Source organism: Bos grunniens, chromosome 22, assembly GCF_055505025.1.
Source record: "Bos grunniens cultivar Pamir isolate PY7600 chromosome 22, Bosgru_T2T1.0, whole genome shotgun sequence".
NCBI lineage: Eukaryota > Metazoa > Chordata > Mammalia > Artiodactyla > Bovidae > Bos > Bos grunniens.
The window spans coordinates 49,168,224-49,190,030 of record NC_141186.1 but is presented as its reverse complement, the minus strand read 5'-3'; the positions used below and the strand labels follow the sequence as shown (position 1 = coordinate 49,190,030).

General features: G+C 54.8%; 1 protein-coding gene across 20 annotated transcripts in view; it reads right to left on the bottom strand.

The window, feature by feature from the left end:
• Positions 1-21,807, bottom strand: part of POC1A (POC1 centriolar protein A) — a 100,735-nt gene that overhangs the window by 2,881 nt on the left and 76,047 nt on the right. For 7 of the 20 annotated variants that reach the window (XM_086367723.1, XM_086367724.1, XM_086367716.1 and 4 more), the window contains 2 exons: positions 15,403-15,546; positions 4,948-5,029 (listed from right to left, as the gene is read on the bottom strand). The exons of 4 other annotated variants lie outside the window; for them this stretch is intronic. In XM_086367723.1, coding sequence (XP_086223849.1) covers positions 4,948-5,029; positions 15,403-15,546 — 226 coding nt within the window. Of the gene's footprint in view, positions 1-3,815; positions 4,314-4,947; positions 5,030-15,402; positions 15,547-21,807 lie in introns of those variants that run through there. 9 more of the 20 variants (XM_086367731.1, XM_086367733.1, XM_086367719.1 and 6 more) reach the window with 3 other exon arrangements.

Genomic DNA, 21,807 nt, shown 5'->3' with positions numbered 1-21,807 from the left:
GAGAAGCACTGGAAAGACAAACACCTCTGCAGTCCCTTTGAGTCCATGCTCCCAGACCAGTCACCTCACTTTCCTCTTATTCAAGGGTGAATGATCTGGTGCCAACCTCTCACAAAGTCCCCAAGGGGATGGAAGTCGGGTGTTGTGGCAGGTCCCAAAGAAGGAAATGGCCTAGCCGGACGTGGTGCCACAGGATTAGCAACTTAATTTTAAGGAGGGCCAAGGAAAACTGGAGAAGGGGCCAAGGAGTCAAGGGTTCTGGCTCCTGGGCAGACTGGTCTGGGCAAAGTGTCTGGGAAAGACAGCCATCATTGAATTGGTGATTCAATGGCTAAGACTGCGCTCCCAGTGCAGGGGGCCTGGTTTGATCCCTGGTCAGGGATTAGATCCCACATGCTGCAACTAAGAGTTAGCATGCCATAACGAAAAGATCCTGCATGCAGTAACTAACAGCCAAATTAATACACAAATAAATGAATATTAAAAAAAAAAAAAAGACAGTCATCAGCCGGGACTCTGGGGTCCAAATTCTTCCACAGAGAGGGCCCTCCTGTCTGTTGACCTTGGAGAAACCAGGCAGCTTCATACACTCTCCTTGGCCCTGTGCCATCCAGACACAAGGCCCCCAAAGCCCAGACCTGAGGGAAGACCCAGGACTGCGCCTGGGGTGGGGGTGGGGGAGTCCTGACTCTCTTTGCTGAGCTTGCTCTTTGTTGCTGTGCGGGCTACTCTCTAGTTGCTGTGCGTTAGTGTCTCACTGCAGTGGCTTCTCCTGTTGCAGAAATAGGCTCTATGGCTTGCAGGCACATGGGCTCAGCTGCTTGGCTGCATGTGGGATCTTCCTGGACCAGGGATTGAACACGTATTCCCCTGCATTGGCAGGCAGATTCTTTACCACTGAGCCACCAGGGAAGCCCCATCTTAATTCCTGACACATACAGCTCCAAGGGCTGTTCTTGGCAGCTGACATGGAGCGCTCACAATGTTCCAAGCACTCCAGTATGACCCCTCAGGGCGGGAGCATTTATCATCCCATTTTTTTCCAAAGAGGAAACCAAGGCACAGTGATATTAACCTGCTGAAAGTCACACAGCATACAAATGACAAACCTGGAGTGTGAACCCTGGTGGCCTGGCTTCAGAGTGAGGGCTAATGTGCCATGAGCTGCGCATGTTTGCTTTGTCCCCACCCATGTGTAAGGACAGGCCTGGCCTACTCCTCTTCCCCTGGCTCACTGTGGCAGTGCCTGAGGACTACTGGCCCTGGGCCCCAGCAGTCTTGATTGTCCCCCGCCCTGTGCCCAAGCTCAAGCTACCTGAGGACATAGCCATGGATCTCTCTTCTCACCCAATGGCAGCCACCTTCTGTCCAGGCCACTTGGTCTGGTGGCTCTGGATTAAATGAGCAAAAGCAGCTAGAAGGGACACCCCCGATGGTCACCCAGCAGTGTCCTCACATCATCTGGCCACTCTCTGAGGCGGTTCCCAGGCCTCAAACACCTCCCATGCCGACGAAGCAGTCTCTTTATCTAGCCAAACATTTAGGTTTGGAATCATCAAGACAGTCACAATTTTGAGCTATGAAAAGGCAATGCTGCTGCTGCTGCTAAGTCGCTTCAGTCGTGTCCGACTCTATGCTACCCCACAGACGGCAGCCCACCAGGCTCCCCCATTCCTGGGATTCTCCAGGCAAGAACACTGGAGTGGGTTGCCATTTCCTCCTCCAATGAAAGTGAAAAGTGAAAGTGAAGTCACTCAGTCGTGTCTGACTCTTCACGACCCCATGCACTGCAGCCCACCAGGCTCCTCTGTCCATGGGATTTTCCAGGCAAGTGTACTGGAGTGGGGTGCCATTGCCTTCTCTGATGAAGAGGCAATAATATAGGGATATATCGACAAAAACCTTTTAATATGTATGCCATGACAAGCAACCCTAACACCCTTATTTTAGATGCTATCTCTCACTGGGGTGCTCTCCCTACAAGACAAGCAGTCAGACCCCAACCAAGCTGTGGGACTTGCCCAGGTCGCCACTGGCACCCCACCCCTCACAAGACTGGGTTCCACTTTATTTATTTTTTTGGGTTCCACTTTAAATGAAGCACCTTCCTCCCTGAATCAGAGCAATAGGAAGCAGAACTCGGACTCCATGCCTGGACACTTATCACTCTTTGCCCAACACCGTCTGCCTCCCAGGGTCACAGCCATAGGGGAACCAGAAGTTTCACTTTCAAAGTCACACCTGTCAGAGAATCACCTGGGGGCTTGTTTCAGAAACACCTTCTTCTGCTATTACCAACAATTTCCAGGAAGCCACAGCCCTTCTCTTAAGGAAAAGCGTTCCCTTAGAAACACTCCTGTTTGCTGTTGAATGAATTCTGTTGTTTCTCTAGACCAAGGGCTGGCACACTCAGTCTGCGGCCTGTTTTTATAAAAAAGGTTTTACTGCCATGCCCACGTGCTTACATTCGTCCATGGCTGCTCCAAGGGCAGGGTGAGTAGTTGTGACAAACTCTATGGCCCACTGAGCCTAGAATATTGACTGTTAAGAAAAAGTTTGCTGGAGACACTTTCTTCAACCCTTGCCGGAGACACTTTCTTCACTCACTCAGATCCTCTGGGGCATCACCCTGTGCTGGCCCCTGCCAGGTTCAGGGTGACAGTGGCGCAGAGCACAGGATCAGTTGGCCCCACAGGATGTGCAGAGAGTTGGAGGCCAGTGCTAAGCAGCTGCTGGGACTGCAGTGTGTGCTGGGAGATTGCGGGGTGCTGCCTGGTCAGAACCAGGGGAGGTGGCCCTAGGAAGTGAGTAAGCTAAGACCGAGGGGGAGCTCACCAGGAGAGAGGGGCAGGAAGGCCCTGAGGTGGAAGGGAAGGCAAGAGGCAGGAGAGGGGCCTGGGAGGAGGTAGGAGATGGGGTCGGCCCTGCAGGCCATACCCGGCAGCCCCAGTTTCAGCCTCAGAGCAGCAGGAAGGGGCTGGGGGCTTGAGGCCGGGTGAGGCCCCTCCGGCTGCTCCATGGTGATGGTCTGGGAGTGCCTGTGATTAGGTATGAAGGAGGCGAGAGTGAGAGGGGATGGTGGTGGGTTGGTCTGGAGGTGGTAGTGGGTGGGCTAAGGGCGAACATGGACAGACTCAGAGCCATGAGGTATGACCCACCACCGCCTGGTGGTGAGTCAGATGGGGAGAGAGAGACGAGAACACAGGGTGAGAACGGGCACAGGCTGAGGCCCCTCCGAAAGGGCCAGGCAGGCACAGGGCAGTAGTGGAAGAAGCCTGGGCCAGCAGCAGGGTTATTCTGCATTTCTGAGATGATCCTCATTAACGGGGGTAGAGGGGCTGGCGGGAGACAGGAGAGGAAGAGGGTCCTGAACCACAGCCCGTGGTACTGGAGAGCAGAAGCCGGTGCAGGACCATGTCAGCGATGCCACTGACAACCCCTGGAAAGCAGCCTGGCCCCTCAGTGGGTGCCAACTGAAGGACCACCCCACCCAGGGACCCCACAGGAAGCAGGATGCTGGAGGCATTGGGGACCAAACCCAAGAGCACGGGAGAGGCCAGCTGGGGCCAATGGGTGGGGTTCCTGGCATGACCCGGTCAGAACCTTCTGAGGAAAACCCCCTGGGAGAGACTCAGCAAGGCTGAATCTTTTGAATCCTGATTTTCCTGCTGAGGGGGGAGAAGACATTGTGACCTGTCTCCTTTGAGGGCAACACTGACAGGCGAGATGCTTCTCTCGCTCACAGTTCAACAGTGAACTGTGATGCTTTATGAAACACCCTGAAAGTCTTCTGAGTGTGGTGTAAAAATAACCAATTTTTAAAGAGACAGGCTTTTATTTTTAGTCCCTTATGAATTATAGTGACGCCCGAAGGAGCTGCACCAAAATGCCACTCCTCGGTACTAAGTCTGGCACCTGGGGCCCTGAACTCCAAGCAGGAGGGAACGCAACACGGGGGACATTTTGACAGCGTCACAGTTCCAAACCTTCCTGCCTCAGATGCCTTTTCTCTGCTGGCATTGAGTCACCAGGCGTCTGCACCCTCTTAGGACACAAACTGCAGGGACAGAACCTGGTGTGTGTATCTCTTCTGGCCTCCGAGGTGGCCAAGGGGAGCCTCCATCCTCACTCCTGCCACGGGGCCTCGGACATCTGTGACGCTGGGAGAAGTCAAAGCAGGTATGTGGGGCCTCTGCCCGTGAAGGGCTGGGCAGCCGTACTCCCAGGGGCTCTGCTCTGGTCCAGGGAAGAATTTGGCAGGCATCATACGGGGGAGGCGAGAATCAGTGCTCCCTGGGAGAATAATCCTCCACCTTGGGAAGCCGTGGAACACAGCAGGACAGGTTCAAGTTACCCACAGCCTCATGGAGCAGAGCAGTCCTTTCAGGCACACACGCTCCCCCTGCCTGTCCCATAGACTGCCCACTCCCCAGGCCCCCACACCCACATGGCGCGGCCTTAGCCCTGCTAACCTCCTTTTCCTCCTTGGCCTGGTTTCCTCTCAGGTGAGCTTGTCCTGTACTTTCCCTCAGCTCTTTCCCCCATCTCTCATTTCTGGCTCCTTTTTAAGCCTCTTTTCCCATCTCTCTTTTTACTTTGTATTTAGGGAGAACGCAAGAAATGTGTTGACCTGGCCCACAGGGACTGAGCTCCGCATGGAGTCCAGCCCCCGTGGGAAGGAGAGTGCCAACCCAGACAGGAGGCCCCAAGGCCTCTGTGAGGAGACAGCACAAGACAGGCCAAGCTTCAGGTGCAGCAGGGGCAAAGGTCCCAAGGCAGGGAACACAGCACTCTCTTGGCACTGCCAGGAGGCCAGAGTGGTTGGTTTGGAGTCACCAAACAGGGAAAAAAGAGCAGTGGCCACAAGGAAGTGGAGGAGGGACCCCAGGGCCCTCAGCCAAAAAGGGACAGGAGTCAGGGAGCCTTCACTCCCCGGCACTGCCTCACCAGACTCAAATTCGAGCAGGTCCAGCCAGGGAGAATGGTGCTCCTGTGGCCAATTTTCCAAGTGCTGGATCCAGAGGGGACCCTGGGAGAAGAGGAAGAGGCTCAACTCGGGAACTAATCATGGCTGTCTTAGTTTCACAACAGGCAGTGAAGCAGGACCGAATAAACTGGCACTTCAGAACACAGACCTAGCTGCACCCTCCAAGCCAGGTCCCTTCCAGCAGCTGCCGCTCTGTCCAGAGCCACCACGGCGACCATCTTGAATGACGACCTCTTGCACACTCCCCGTGTGCAAATGCAGCAGGAAAACTACTAGAACCCTAACTTCTGCAAAGCCCAGAGGGGCCTCAGGACACTACGAGCCCTCCTGACATCATCATGCACTCACACGCTCAGCAGGGCCCATCCCAAGCGTAACCGAGACGCTGGCTCCTAGGGGCTCCAGGCACTGAGGGGCTGCAGTACCAGCCCTATCTGGGCGGGCTGCTGGCAAAGCTGCCACGACGGACAGTGAACACCACCTTGAAGGAGGGGAAAGAATGAGGACGATCAGCCAGCTGTTCGCTCTACATTTTCCTCAGCTATCGGGCGAGTTCCTTACAAAGCTGCCCGTGCGCAGGTGACTCACTCCAGGCCTCCCCACCATCCTCCCCGCTGCCATCCAGCTCGGGAACAGCCCTTCTTCCTGCAGCCCTCAACCTGCAGCCACGGCGCTTCCCCGTCCATGCTCTGCTGTGAGCAGAGCCCCAGGGTGCTCGGGGCCCCCCGTGGAGAGTAGTATTGGTGTCTATGGTTGAAAGGCCCTCCTGTGTCTCCCTGGAGCAGGGGAGACAGGTGGTTCAGAGGTGGACACCGTGGCTGAGCCCACACAGATGACAGAAGAGAGCTGACATTCAGCCACGTGTCCCCTCCAGTGCACTGCCTCATGGCGAGGGGAGCTCAAACTGCCTTGGGAAGGCAGTCTCATGGGAAACCAGGAGATGGGGGGGTCTCACAGTCTGGAAGGGAAGAAAGCTGAGAGGGCTGGGGGTAGGAGGGCCACATAAGCACACATCTGCGGCAGTGTGGGAAGGTGGCCAGGCTGAGAGAAGGGAAACGTGCAGGGCCGAGGCGACACCCGGGAGAGGGAGGGGAGGGCAGGGGCAACAGGGAGCACGCAGAGCGCTGAGCGGACAGGGGAGGCCGCGGGAAGGGCTGCCACAGGGTGCCCCCTCTGTGGCCGTGTGGGGCTGTGCACGGCAGTGTTGCCAGGACTCTGCCCAAAGAGCCTCCTTGCCTGACCCCAGGACTCCCATCATGCAGTCAGTGCTGTGGGCCCCCCGCGTGGATGGAGGACCCTTCACGGATGGATGAAGGACTAGATGACTCCTCAGTCCTCATCCTCTTGCCCTGGCTTCCCGGAAACACCCCACCCTCCTGCCCTCCACACCACTTCTGCTATATTCCTTTTCTGTTCAACAGCACAGGCCAAAAGGCCAGGCTCCTGGGCCTGGCACTCAAGGCCTGTGTTGCCCATCACCACTGCTCTCTCTGCCCCACCCTGCTTGCTCAAAGCCCCACTCCAGCCCTGCGCCCCTAAGAAGTGCTCCGCGTCCCCACCCCAGCACCGGTCCCTGCCCTCCTCCTCTCTCAGCATGTCATGGTGCTGACACGGCTGTGGGCCTTAGAAACGCTGGCCTCCCGCTTTGTCCTGGGTAGTGAGAGCACAGGCACCGAGACTGTACAGCCTGTGTTCAAACCTGAACTTTACCACTACCTTGCTGAGTAGTCCTGGCAAGTTATCTGACCTGGACTTCAGAGTCCTTATCTTGTAGAGCCATCGTAACACTTTATCATAGCTAACATTACATGGCACTTGCTCTGGGCAGGGGTTCACCGAGGGAACATGGCACCCCCCGGCTCACAGGGGTCCTGGCTGAGCTCTGGGCTAGTGGGGGAGGGGCCCGAATGAGGCCCCAAAGATGGCCTGTGGCCACAGGCCTCGCAGGGTCTGAGCCATCAGGGCACGTGGTGGTCTGGCTGCTTCTTAAAGTTCTCCTGTGACGGAAAGTTCCTTTTAATCACTTCCAGGCTTGTGGTCGATTCTGGCTCCTCCAGGCAGTCTCCCTAGAGGGGCTGGGTCACCCCAGCCCCCTTCCCTCAACACAGGAACCAGATTCCTGGGGGGAAGGGAGGGTCCCATATACCCTGAGTTTCAGGGAGAGGGCACAGTCACCCAGCCATGCCACGGGGGCACTCATGTCAGGCTGTGGGCAACATTCAGGGGCAGCCATTGGCTCAGCAACTCCGACTCAACTGTGCTGCACACAATGTCTAACTTTCCTTGGGTTTCACTGCAAAGATGGAAAAATGTGGAATTAATCTCTCCTGTAGCATGCTTTTGACTTCACTCAGATTCTAAAGATGTAAAACAGATGCAATAAAAGGGGAATCTCTTTGCTGTGGGGTGTTGTGAGCTATCAAAACAACACAGGGCTGCTGGGCCCAGTGCCTGCCTGGCTCAGCCTCGTCTCCTGGCAGCTCCAGTTCCGGCTCTCGGGGTGGTACACGTGCGTGTGTACACATGCGGGGCCCTGACTCAATGGTACCCTGGACAGCCAGCCGCCACATGTCAGAGGTGAGCTGGGGTGGAAGGGGCTAGCCCATCTCCCTCGGGAAGGGTTGCTGGTCTGGGCCCAGCTCTTCCCACCACCAAAGGTCTGCGTCTCAGCCCCAGCCTGAGACTGGCGCCTGAAGGTCTGTGGGCCAGGGGCCTTCGAGTCAGAGGTGTGAATGCCCGCTCACAAGCAGCCAGCTGATGGCCATCAGAGTGCCAGCCTCACAGGCACAGAGTTTCTGTCTATTCCTGCTCCCAGGCACAGCCCTGGGCATGTCATACGAGGTGCACACTGACTGCTGGATGGACACACACCAGACCCTGAGTGCTGTGAGGATGCAGAGAAGGCAGGTCCAGGTCCCGGGGCACCTGAGGATGACCCTGCCTGGCTGGTGAGGGACATTCCCCCAGCTTGGTTTGGATCTGGGGAGGCTTGAGGGAGCGGTGGAGGAGGGAGAGGAGGGCAGACAGGCTGGAGCCCGAAGGGTTGCTGCCAGCTGGCCTGGGGAGGGAGGAAGCCTCCTGACCTCAGCAGGAAGTGAGGGTGTGCAAAGCAGGACAGAAATCCAGGAAGCAGCCCAGTTCCTCCCCCTCCCCCGCCCCCACGCCCGACCTGATGGGACTGAAAGCTTCAAGGCCTGAACTTTAAAGGGGAAGGAATGGAGATTCCCGCTCATGCTGATGTCTGTCTGATAGGTTAACTCGTCCAGATCACACACAGCTGATGCACAGAAAAACAAGCTTCTAAAGATATTCCCCCCAAGCTGCCTGGTCTCAGCAACTGTCTTTTTAACCAATCCTCATCATCCCGCAGCCTGCTGCCAACATCACAAAATGAGCTTTTGTCCCCTGAGCCCTCCAGTCCACATTTCTGCTTCACATTATCTCAGGGATATAGGATTTCTCTGGCGTTTCTGCATCCCCCACCCCCACCTCTAATGAGGACTAGTTCTCTTCAGGAAGTACATGGAACACTATTTTCTATTGGTGGATTAGCTATGGGATTAGAGAATCTTGGCTAATTTACCTTCCTTGTGACCTTATAACAATTCCTTTTAAATAAACATAGGCTTTTCCATATTACTGCTTACCCCCGAAGAAGAGGCTGTAAAAAGCAGGTCCACTCACCACCATCCATAAAACTGGATGCTCCCGGGACCATGAGGTGCAACCCCCACCAGGAGGAAGACCTGAGCCATACACTCCCCGCCAACCCTGGCCTCTGCCAGCCATGAACAGGCCACTTGGGAAGCCTAGGGTCGGGGAGGGACACGACCCCAAGGGGCAGGATCCCAGTCACCGCACAGGCACAGGCTCTGTTGTGCTCTGGCTCCAGGGACAGTCCAAACACGGCACGAACCTTGGCCACCTTCAGTATCCCATTTCTTCAGATATGCAGATTTTTAGCAGTCCACATACAATAGTCAAGTAGCCAAGACCCAATAAAACACAACTGTCACAAGTCAGAGAGATTGCTCGATGGCTTGCTAAAGGTCTGAAACCTCAGTACAGCCTGGCAGGTCAGGCTGTGGCCCTCATCCAACAGGCCCACCACAGGGATGCAGGACTCACAGGCTCCCCCTGCCCTGCTGAGTGCCCACTACCCAGCCTCTCATCTTGGCCAGTTTTCTAAAGCCACCAGCTAAGTCCTGTTCAGAATAGGGGGCACAGAACCATTTCCCCCAAATGCCACGCTCTGCTCAGTTGAAAGCTCCTTTCTGCTTTTTCTCCTCCACCCCGCCATGGCTACCATGGGGAAAATGAGGGTCTGTACCAACAGTCCAGGCCCACAGGGCCCTCTGCTGAGAGGCAGAGACAAATGGCAGGCCCGACAGCAACCCCTCCCAGCTCCTGTGGTGCTTCATTCAGGAGGGCACCAAGGGGCCAAGCGGTCAGCTAGGGCTTGGTTAATCTCAGAGCTGCGTCGGCCCATTTGGGGCTGCCTGTCACAACCAGAAGACTCATGGGCCCCTTCTCATGACCTGTGCTTGACCCTTCTAGGGAGGGCCCTTGGGTCCCCAGAGCAAATCGCCTGGGCCCCCTTCCTCCATCCTCTGAGAACTATCCAGAGCCAGGGAGCATGAAAGGTCCCTGCTCAAGACTAGTGCTTTAGCTGCTGCACACCGCCCCCCCCACCCCCACCCCACCGCAGCTCCAAGCCTGCTTTGGGCCTCCCAGGAGAAATCTCATACGACCGTGAACACTCCCAGGCCCAGAGGTAACCACAGCCTTCCCGAGCCCATGTGGTGGGCGGGAGCATTCCATCTGCAGCTTCTTTGGGGAGGGGGTGCTTCTGCCACAACCACAGATGGGATAGAACACAGAGCTGCCATCCAGCCCCACTCACGGCAGTGCCAGCCCTGACTCGGTACTCCCCAGGCCTCTGCATTTGCAAAGCCAGAGAAGCCTGTGGACAAACTGCCAGAACGAGCAACAGGGCTGGGGAAGGGCCAGGGCCAGCTGCTCTGCAACCGTCTGGAGGGGGACCCAAAGTGTCCAATAGACCAGAGTATCTTCAGTCCCTTGTCCCCAGGAAGTAGCCTCTCAACAGGAAAAACAAGTCTCTTGTCTCCCAACCCAGAGAGGCAGGAGCCCTCGCTGTCCTGAACTCAACTGTGGCCCAAGGGCAGCCCTTAAATATCCATGAAGAGGCTGGTAAACCCACTCGGGGTTGTACACAGTCGAGGCAAGGTGGAGACATGCAGCTGAGGGAGGGCCTGCTCTTGTGGAAACCAGCAACAGCCATCCCCGTGGCCCTACCTGTGTGTGCCTGTGCCATGGGGGATGGGGTTGGGGGGAACATGCACACACAAACAGGGGTCACTGGGCACTTGCACTGTACACCTTCCCAACAAATTCCATCTGACACACCTGGGAGGACACGCCCCCAGAGAAATGGAGAAACTGCTCTAAAATCTGCAGTCTGTTTCCACAAACAACAGCTGGTCTGTCCAGGAAAGAGGGACTGAGAGCCCCTCAGAGTGGTCAGGCAGCTCAGTCCACGGCAGGTGGGCCCAGGAGTCCCACACCTTCCCACCAGGGTAGAACTAGACACCTCACCTGAGCACCCCATCAGAAAGGAAATTGCAGGGACCATGGCAGGCAGGGGGGCTCAAAGAAACGTGTCACTGTATCCAATTCCCCAAAGCAAACAGGCCAAAATCCTTCTCCTTGTTGAGTTAGGTCATCAGAGTCACAACAACCTGGACCTTCTAACCAGCAGGGCTGGGTGGCCTGCCCCCGCCTGCTTCCCACGGCTCGGGTTCCAGTCCTGGAGCCCAGCGGCCCCCATGACTCACGGGAACCTGACTGTCTGACATCACAGTCTTGAGCACGGCTTCCATGAAAAAACACAGTTGAACAGGAATTTCATGGCTTGGTATTTTTAAAAAGCAGAAAGACATGAAACCGGAGTCAAAAATAACTTTGCTGTGGGTCTCTGAGGCGAAACCACTGGTCGCCTGCCGGGCCCAGGCCCCTCACTGCAGCCTCCCTGCTCCCAGGTACTGTCCACACGGCCGCGCCTCAGCCCTCGCCCCTGAGGAAGATGCAGGGCCCCCACAGCTTCCAGACACCACCCACCCTGTCCCTCAGAAGGAAGCAAAGGGTGCCAGGGTGGGAGGTGAGGACACTGGCTGTGAAAACAGCCTCTCCCTGCTCCCTGGTTAGTTTCCCAGCACCTGGGAAAGGGACCCTGAAATCATTTGGCAGCAGCCCCACAAGAACACAAAGGGAAAGGTCAGGGCCTCTGTCTGGACACTCACTGAATGTCTGTCACCAAGCAGGCAGGCCTGGCAGGGGTCCACCTGGAGCCCTTCCTCTTGGAGTAGCCACAAGGGGAGGGGCCCCGCCAGGGGCAGCAGGGAGCGGCGACTCACAGAAAGAAGGCCGTAATAGTCTCAGGCCCCACCTGAGATGCTAACCCCTGCTGCCCACCCCCGGGACAGATAGATGGGCAGGGTCTAATGTCTCCCCTCCATGGAGTAGGAAACCACAGCTTCCCCAGGTCCACACAGATGGAAAGAGGCCAGGCTGTGCCAGAGCATCTGGGGCTTCTGACTCCTGGTTGAGCTTTGCTCTGGCCCCATGCAGGCCTCTGCAGTCAGGCCATCTATCTCAGGAAGAGACGACTGGGGCAGGCCCAGCAGGACGGTGACAGGGTGGCCGCAGGACAGAATGGGGGTTGGGGGGGCAGGACAGGCTCCCGGGAGGCAGGGAGGGCAAACAGCAGCCACATCCATGATCTCAGCCCTAGCTGCTCTTGGGAATTCCCATGAGGGGTTCTGAAAATCAAGAAGTCTCCCAAAGAAAAACCTAAATCTCATTGTTAGGGAATACATTTTCCGCAACAACCATTACAATGATTCAGTTCAAAGGATGGCTGTCAAAAGATGTATATACATCTTTGCAGAGCTTCAATCTTGGCCCAGATGCCAGGATCTGGGTTCAACGCTCCCATCTAGTGCCAACTCCCCCACCCCGAGCCACCCGATTTTCAATAGTCTCCAGGCACCCCGGTCCCTCCTGCCACCTCCTGGACCTGGGAAAAGACCTCCTCTTTATCTCCCTCCCATCCTAATGCCTAGTCAGACCACTAAAGCCTCCTGGCAGCTCAAAAGCATTCCTGGGACTCCAGCAGTTACGGAGGCCCGTGGCATGTCCACTCCTGTGTCACCTGACCACACTGGTGCACTCCCACTTGGATCCCGAAAACATCTCCCTCAAGTCCTGCTTCACAGTCGGCGCCAGTCTAGCACCCAGGTAACCCGGATCTTCCCCACTGTGCTCAGAGAACATGAGTAGGCTGGACTGTCCCCACTTCACATGCGAGAAGGCTGAGGCTCTGGGAAGCCCCGTCCCTGCCTGAAGTTACCAAGGTAATGAGCGATGGAGCTGGCCCCAAGTCCAGGAGAGCAGGTATGCCCAGGCTAATGGGCAGTGGCTCACTGAGCTGAGCAGAGCAGCCCTGATACCCAAGGGTAGACCATGGCTCCCCACAGGTAACAGGGACGTGTAAGGTGGCCAGATGCGATCAAGGTCCTGAGGAGCTCAGTGGCAGTGAAACCCCAAACAGCAACTCTACAGGGGCAAAGACGGGGGGAGGCGGGTCTCTCCAGCACAAAGAAGGGCCCGGGCAAGGGGGTGTGCTTTCTGGCTAGTGGCCTCAGTGGCTGGGCCACTGGGCAGTGACCACAGAGCACTAAGCAAGAGTGTCCAACCGCAACTTTCAGGAAGGTCAGGTTTGGTCTGCAGATAAACTCAGAGGGTCGCACCAGCAGGAAGGCAGGGTGAGGACCATGAACCTCCACAGTGGGGTGCCGGCTGTCACCTGGGACTCTGGGACTCCACTAAACATCCCAGCCACTGCCCACTGCAGCCCCAGGCTTCCTCCCTGAAGGATGTTCAGCAGGACAGAAGCCCGTGTCCCTCTCAGAGGCTGCTCAGAAGTAGACTTCCTTGAGGGGGAGGGGAGGGGCAGTGATGTAAGGGAAAGGGGACTTTGAACTAAGCAGGAGTCAGTGTTGGGGTGGCTGAGATACCCTCGGCTCCTCCAGAGCACAGGCATGCATCAGATGGTAAGGAGCACTGCCAAGAGGGCAGCATCTGAGGCCAGTACCCACAGGAGGCGCAGAGCCTGGCTGAGATATCCACACAGGAACAAGGACAGCAGTAGTCATCCAGCTCTACACCTGAGGGGAGCCTCCAGAAAGGACAGTCCGAGGCCATGCTGGTCCTAAAAGGAGGGACCAGGGACCCTCCAACCTGAATGGGGCAGCTCTGGCTGGGGCTGAACACCTCAGTGAGAGCCCCAACTCCAGGAGAGGATGTGGGTATGGAAAACAACCAGCGACCAAGCCCAAGGTAGCATGCGATTTAGTGCAGACACTCCCCCAACACACACCATTTAGAAAACAGGTTGCACTCTTAAGACCTCGATGGGGACTTCACCTTGGAACCCAAGCCACACTCTCGCTTCCAGGAACGCACACCGTCCAGCACAGTGGGTGACTGGCTGATGGGCTTGGCCTTTGGTCAGGCGTGCAGTGCCGTCTGGACTTGCAAAGGGGCTGAAAGGTGTGAGCCCGGCCGCAGGCCAAGGCAGAGAGGCTCACTTCTTCCAGGGATGCCAGTTTCTTACGAAGTTACTATCAGACTCCTGACTGCTAACACATAACAGAACCTTCCATGTACGCCTTTAAAACACAGTGACAGGAAATGTTTTTAGTGTTATACTCCTCTGGATGCAATGAGGCTATTTTTAACCACCCTCTCAGACTTGATTTCCAATTTTATCCTATAAAGTTCTAATTCATTCCACCTCCCCTGATCTCTCACTTGACGAGGCTGTGAAGAACACGAGGCAGGCTGGGCGCTTTCTGACGGCTCTGAGGTGGGGGGTGTTTTCTAAGTCTTTGCTTCTCCCCCTCTCAGCACAGGCCTTCTCTTCCAAGGCTCAGGGCGCTCAGGGATGTCAGTATGATATGCACACAGTTTCACCATCCCCCCAGTCACTGATGCCTGACCTTTCCCCTCAAAAGTCCATCCGGCAGTGGGTCCAAGGCGTGCAATACTAGCTGGGATGCTGTGACACATGGACCACGTGATGCCATGTGGAGGAGCTCTTCAAACTTAGCCTGGAGCCAGCGGTACAGAAGAGACACCATGCCACTTCACCCCCATCTCCATCAGAGATTCAAGGGTACTCTGCCTCCTTCCTGAGCCCTCCCTCTACCTCTGAGCTGGCACAGGAGAGGGGTCTACACCCAAAGCCAAGGCGGGCAGGAGGATGAGGACCTTTAAATTCTGCGGTCGCCCAGCCGCCACCACCACCTACATGCCTCATGTTGGCTGTGCTGGACTCCCCTCACTGCTTGGATGTGCTCGTGGTCCCCACCTCCACCCCTGGTCCAGGCCTGTAGGCATGCTGCTGCTCCCTGTGCAGAACTGCTCTACTCCAGGACGAGAGACCCTCTGGGCATGCCCACAGTGCTGGCTGCCAACTCTTGTCAGGGCATTCTGCTCCACTGAAATCTCTGCACTGCACAGACTGCTGTCCATAAGCAACCAGGTACATTTATGCGCCTGGTGGTGGTGGGGCCACATGGGTCTTGTGGATGAGGGTGGTCAGCGCCGCAGCTAACATTTATTGAGCAGCTACCCAGTGGTAGGCACAGGCCAAACATTGCTTGCAGACTCATCGCCTTTAATTCTGACCACAAATATGGCAGGCTCGGGACTTCCCTGGTGGTGCAATGGCTAATACTCCACACTTCCCAATGCAGGGGACCTGAGTTCAACTCCTGGTCAGGGAACTAGATCCCACATGCCACAACTAAAGATCCTGCATGCTGCAACTAAGACCTGCTGCAGCAAACAAATAAAACACGGCAGGCTGGTGACAGATAAGCACACGGGGCTTGGAGAGCCACAGGGGTATCTCCAAGGTTGCTCAGAGGATAAGGAGCAGTGCCAGCTCAAACCCAGAGTGTAGCTGGGCTCTCGGGGTCTTCAGTCTCTGTGCACAGTTCTTGGCATGTCCCCGGAGTGCCCACCCAGTGAAGAATCGAATAAAGGGACAGTGTTTCTTTCAAAGCTCTGCTGTGGCCCAAGCCAACACTGGGTGGGCACTCCCTGGCAGGATTCAGTGTTGGTGATTTGGGGTCCAATGGCTTGGCCAGGGATTGAATGGCTCTGAGACAGGATCCCAGGGCAGGCACTGCCATTTCATTCATTTGGGCTGAAGAGTAAGTACACTATAATTATGTTTTTTTAAAAACCCAGGACCGTCAGGCCAACTTCAAATGGCCCGAATGCCAGGCCAAGTGCAGATGATGCGGGGAGTCCATGTCACAGTCTACCTGGGTGAGGACGTCCAACTGGCCCACGATGTGCTCCAGCGTGCTGGTCAGCGACTGGGGCACGCTCACGGGCTCCTGGGATTGGCTCTGCATCGACTCCTGACTTCTGCCCCTGCCTGGCGGGACGAGGGGATCCACTTCTGGCTGAAGACGATGAAAGGAAAGAGAGCCCTTTAGTCTTGAGGGAACACTGAGGAAAAGAAGAGCCCCTCAAAGATCAAGGGGAAAACCACCAGCAAACTTGAGAAGACAAGTTCCAAATGTTGGTGATCAAGAGTGGGACTCCACCTCTGGGCCTTCCTTTCCAAGTGGAGACTGAGGGCAAGGAGCGGAATCAAAATAATTGTCAGTCCAGGCTGCAGGGCCCTGAGAGGGACGTCAGGTTGGGCTCTTGGAGGTCCTCAAGAGAGGCCAGGGGCTGCCAGCTCTTCACAAGACCTGTAACCTTCAGTGTGAGACCTCTCAGAGGCCAGGGCCCCTGAAGTCTATGCTGGACCCTGAAGTCACCCTTCCTCCTAGTTAGCCCAACACCTACTCCCCACCCCAGGGATGGGATGGCCCAGAACTAAGGGAAGGGTCCGGCCCTGCCCTGGCGCAGATCCCTTGGGGAGACAGATTCTATGTGAAAGTACTGGTCCAATGGCTGGCGGAGTCAGCATCCACAGGACAGGTGCCCCATGCTGCTTCAGAGAAGACTCCAGGAACCTGAAGGACTTGGTGCTCCTGTCTAAGATCCTCCGTCCCCAAATGCAGAAGCCATCCTCCCCTGCCACCACCGCCACTGGACAAGTGATTTCCTAAATGGACTAATCTAGTCCAATGCGTGTCTCCCCAAAGTCAGGCACTGCTCTACACACAAAGGCTTTTCCAGACCCCAGAAGCATCGTGCATGTGCGCAGCAGAGCAGGATGCCGGGAACCACATGGTTCCCAAGGACATAGTGGCAGGTGCCTCAGGAAGATATAATTCCTCTATGGACTTGTTCCCTGTGGGAAGGACATGCTCAGCGAGGCTGACACTCCTCAGTGTCAGTTTTGAGGCCAGCCCCAAACCCAACCCATAAATGCAGCCACCCTTGGGACTCAGTGTTTTCAACCACAATCTGACTGACAGATACTCAAAATGTTACATGTCCTTCTTTGGCTTTTATCAGTCCTCCAGGGGTCTCCACAGGCTCTGAGAGAAAAGCCCCTTGACAGGGGACCCTGCTCTAACCTGCCTCCCTCCCCAGCGCTGCTCCCACCTCTGCCCTCTGTGCCCAGCTCCCAGGGTCCCCTCATCCACCCTTCCTTTCCCCTGCTCCAAGCATCCTGATCCTCCACTAACCCTGCAACCCCTCACGCCCAACCAGAAGCTCCTCTGTGCTCCTGCACACCTGGACATGCCCTACCCCTACCCTGCTCCTCCAGCCACTGCATCTCCAGAGACAAGACACATGAGCGGGAAGAATCAAAGCCAGACCGGCCACCACCCACCCACGTGTCCGTGTCTCTCTCTCTGTCTCCTGCCTGCACTCATCACTCCTCTCCCCTCTAAACCCAGGACACATCATTGGGCTCGAAGCCTGTCAACTCCCCAAACACAACAGAGCCCAGGGCACTCCAGCCAGCACTACCCCATTCTTCAAAGCCACGGCCACTGCAGAATACCAGCTATGACTGCAGCTCACCTAGGATCAGCAGCCAGCTGGCATCTCATCTGAGTTGGCCCATCTCCGAGACAAATCCAGTGGCTCTGCCCTGGGCATGCTCCCCTGGGCAGGCTTCAGCATCCTTGAAAACAATCCGCCCAGAAGACAAGTACCAACCAGCAAAGAAGGGCAACTCAGCACATGGCCCCTACCTGCATATTTCCCTTTATTAGGAAAGTGTTCTAATCTCCTAGTTAACACTCTCAAGTGCATGTCAATTTGAACTTGGAAAAATGGAGGCCCCGGTGCTTAAAGAGAATTTGAATGTGAGACACAAACCCGAGGAGCATAACTGAAAACAGGGGCAGCGCCACATCCACACGCCTGCTATCTGCTGTGGCCATTGTTAAGACCTTGGCCCATGGGGCCTGGGGGTTTTCAGCTCTCAAAGCCCATCCATCCCAAAGGGAAATGCTTCAGAAGCCTTGACTGACCTTCACCACAGAGGCCCCCAGACCCAGGCAGTTCTGTTGGGAGACAGAGCAGAGTGCAGCAGGGAAGAGCAGGGACTCAGACAGCCCCTGGCCAACATCTGAGCTCTACCCCTGACAGGCTAGGTGGCCCTAGGCAAGAGTTTTAGTCCCTCTTAGGGCCTCCACTTCCTCATCTGTAAAATGGGGGTGAAAACTGGGCCTGCACTTCCAAGGGCTGGACTGTGAGGAACGCTTATCTACAAATCATCCACAGGGAGGAGCCTATGCCCACAACTTCCAAAGAACCCCCTTCCAGACACACACGCTCTTCTTCCTGTCACTGAGTCCCCCTGGCTCCCTCAGGAAAGGATGGGAACCTGGCAGCCCTCTGTCCTGACAACCAGCGTCCTCAAGGAGTGACCAGTCGGGCGCTACCTGCTGCCTGGGAAGGACGGGATGGAAATTCTGAGTGTTTCTGCAAAATGGCTCAGAGACGGACAGTGCCAAGCCAAGCCTCTGGAGGCAGGGGTGGGGATGAGTGCCACTGATTTCAGCAACAGGAACCCTCCTTCTGAGCCCAAGCCACTCCAAAGGAAGACTGAGGACAGTAGCTACGTGCCCCAAACAGGACAGCGGCCTCGGGGAGAGAGGCTGCAGGAACCTGAGCTCAGACAGGAAGTAACTGTCAGAAGGTACCCAGCCTCCAGCCTTGCTCACAAGTCCAGGGTTCTGCCTGCCCTGGGCTATTCCTCCAGCCACGCCATTTGCTCTTGCTTTTACTTTCACCAGGACTACAGACATCATGGCGCTTAACACACTGCCGTCTGGCACATAAAGACGGACACCGCTGCGGTGTACTTGTCACCCACGAGCCAGCATTTTAGATGTCACTTAATTTAATCCCTACAAGGACCCTTCACAGCAGGCATCACTGGCCTTAATTTTCAGATGGGGAAGCAAATCAGGGAGGTTAAATAACTTATTCTAATACAGGAAATGACAGCTGGGATCTGAACTCAAAGTACAGGCAGTTCCTGACAGGAAGCAGCCTCTGACAGGGGACATCGCCTGTGGATTTGCTTCCACACACCCAGTGCCTCTCTTCCATCCTCATGGAGGCTCCCAGCTCCCGGCTCTAATATTTTTTGCGTCATTCCCCAGCCCTACCTGCCTTGGAATGCTTGCATGGCAGAGCTGAACACAGAGCCGCCAGGCCCTCCACACACACTCGACGACACCTCAAAGAGCCAAGCCCACCACGATGACATTCCTGTGGAATGACACCTCCCCGCAAGGCAAAGGGCCAGCAGTTCCGCCCCACATAGCTGCTCACCTGCACTCGAGCACTTTGCAGATGTGGCATTCCCCAAGAGCTTGGCAAGTAAGTGATAAAGCAGAGATAAGAAGATGATGGGCAAGAGTAGGAAGAGGCACACGTGACAGGCTGTGGGTAATGACAGTGACGGGACATCAAGAATAGTGTGTAAGGGGTTGTCTGTTCAACATCAAAGGGTATTAGGGGCCCTGCCCGGTGGTCCTCAGCTAGGTCTATCACAAGCAAAAATTGTAACAGCCTTAGTCCTACACATACAAATGTAGGGAGCTGCACCAAGTCAACAACTTTCACTCTTACCAAACAAAAACATCTTAACATTACAAGAAAAAAAAGGTGAAACTCAGAATTCTGCTGTTGTTCAGTGGCTAAGTCGTGTCCGACTCTTTGCGACCCCATGGACTGCAGCACGCCAGACTTCCCTGTACTCCACTATTTCCCAGAGTTTGCACAAACTCATGTCCATGGAATCAATGATGCTATTTAACCATCTCATCCTCAAATATATGAATCAATCTAACTTTGTGGAAATCTCACTTGGGACCTGTGGGTGTCCCCACCCTGGTGCAGGATCCTGGGCTCTCACAGTAAGCTAACCTGCTTGCCTCAGTTTCTGTTGCTGCCAGCCTATCATATGCTACCAGGAGCTCAGCCCTACACACAGTAGGAACTGCATAATATCTGTGGTTGCTCTCAGCCACTCAAATACACGGGTAACCAACCCATATATCTTCATTATAAAACAAAGTAAGTGCAGGGCTTGCAGGTCTGTCCTGGACAAGAAGTCAAGCCATCAGGGGTAACTTCTTGACTGTTCTCTGCATTGACTACTCTGGTCTCACTTTTTCATCATTATCAAGAAGCAGACAAGGATAATGAGCTCCCGCCCAAGATAATCCCATCCTAACAAGAAAAAGACAAACAATCTAAAAGGATCTTAACTTATCCCTGGAGAAGGGAATGGCAACCCACTCCAGTATTCTTACCTGCACAATTCCACGGACAGAAGAGCCTGGTGGGCTAAATTCATGGGGTTGCAAAGAGTTGGACATGACTGACAGTTCAGTTCAGTCACTCAGTGGTGTCTGACTCTTTGCAACCCCATGGTCGCAGCAGGCCAGGTCTCCCTGTCCATCACCAACTCCCAAAGCTTGCTCAAACTCATCTCCTTCGAGCCGGTGATGCCATCCAACCATCTCATCCTCTATCATCCCCTTCTCATCCTGCCTTCAATCTTTCCCAGCATCAGGGTCTTTTCCAATGAGTCAGTTCTTTGCATCCGGTGGCCAAAGTATTGGAGTTTCAGCTTCAGCATCAGTCCTTCCAATGAATATTCAGGACTGATCTCCTTGGATCTTCTTGCAGTCCAAGGGACTCTCAAGAGTCTTCTCCAACACCACAGTTCAAAAGCATCAATTCTTTGGCTCTCAGCTTTCTTTATAGTCCAACTTTCACAACTGACAGTTAACTTATCTTAAATCCGATCACATAGCAAACAACTAGCCTGGAATGTAAGTAGAGGCAGACTCTTCCAAGGAAAACAGGAAGTGAGTATCAGTCACTCCGGCAAAGCCTGGGAAAGCGGGACACGGAGTGCCGTACAAGTGGCGAGAAGAGCATGTTAACAGCCGCATGAGTTAACAGCATGTTAAGTCACCATGTTAACAAGGTGAGTGAGGCCAGGGTGGAGGGAAGAGCCCACAGGAGCAAGGGCGGTTTGCACCTGCTCAGAGGGCCTTCCAAAATGGGAAAGGAGTATATCAAGGCCATATATTGTCACCCTGTTTACTTAACTTATATGCAGAGTACATCATGTGAAATGCCGGGCTGGATGAAGCACAAGCTGGAATCAAGATTGCCGGAAGAAATATCAATAACCTCAGATATACAGATGACAAAAAGTGAAGATGAACTAAAGAGCCTCCTGATGAAAGTCAAAGAGGAGACTGAAAAAGCTGGCTTTAAACTCAACATTCAGAAAACTAAGATCATAGCATCTGGTCCCATCAATTTGTGGCAAATAGATGGGGAAACAATGGAAACAGTGAGAGACTTAATTTTCTGGGGCTCCAAAATCACTGCAGATGGTGACTGCAGCCATGAAATTGAAAGATACTTTCTCCTTGGAAGAAAAGCTATGACCAACCTAGAGAGTATATTAAAAAGCAAAGATATTACTTTGCCAATAAAGGTCTGTCTGGTCAAAGCTATGGTTTTTCCAGTAGTCATGTATGGATGTGAGATGGACTATAAAGAAAGCTGAGCGCCAGAGAACTGACGCTTTTGAACTGTGGTGTTGGAGAAGACTGGAGAGTCCCTTGGACTGCAAGAAATCCAACCAGTCCATCCTAAAGGAAATCAGTCCTGAATATTCATTGGAAGGACTGATGCTGAAGCTGAAACTCCAATACTTTGGCCACCTGATGCAAAGAGCTGACTCATTGGAAAAGACCCTGATGCTGGGAAAGACTGAAGGTAAGAGAACAGGATGACAGAGGATGAGATGGTTGGACGGCATTACTGACTTGATGGACATGAGTCTGAACAAGCTCCGGGAGTTGGTGATGGACAGGGAAGCCTGGCGTGCTGCAGTCCATGAGGTCGCAAAGAATCAGACAAGACTGAGTGACTGAACTGACTAATTGAACTGAATGGTCTTCTCCACAGACCTCCACTGGGCATTCATTAGAAAGATGGGGTGGGGAGGGTGGGATGCAGGGATAGAAGAAGACCATCCTTGAGGGTATAGGCCTGGAGGAGGGGAGTAGTCACAGAAAAGGCACGAAGCCCCACCAAGATCCTTGTCATCTGTGGAACACAACTCTTAAGCTATGAGAAGAGCAAAAAGAGAGAAAACCCTTTATTCCTGTGGGAAAGGCAGGAAACCATCCTGACAGATCACTGAGGTCTTCAAAGGCTGAGGGAGGGGCAGCACTGCTGAGAATGCCCTACTCCTGAGACCCAGGGAC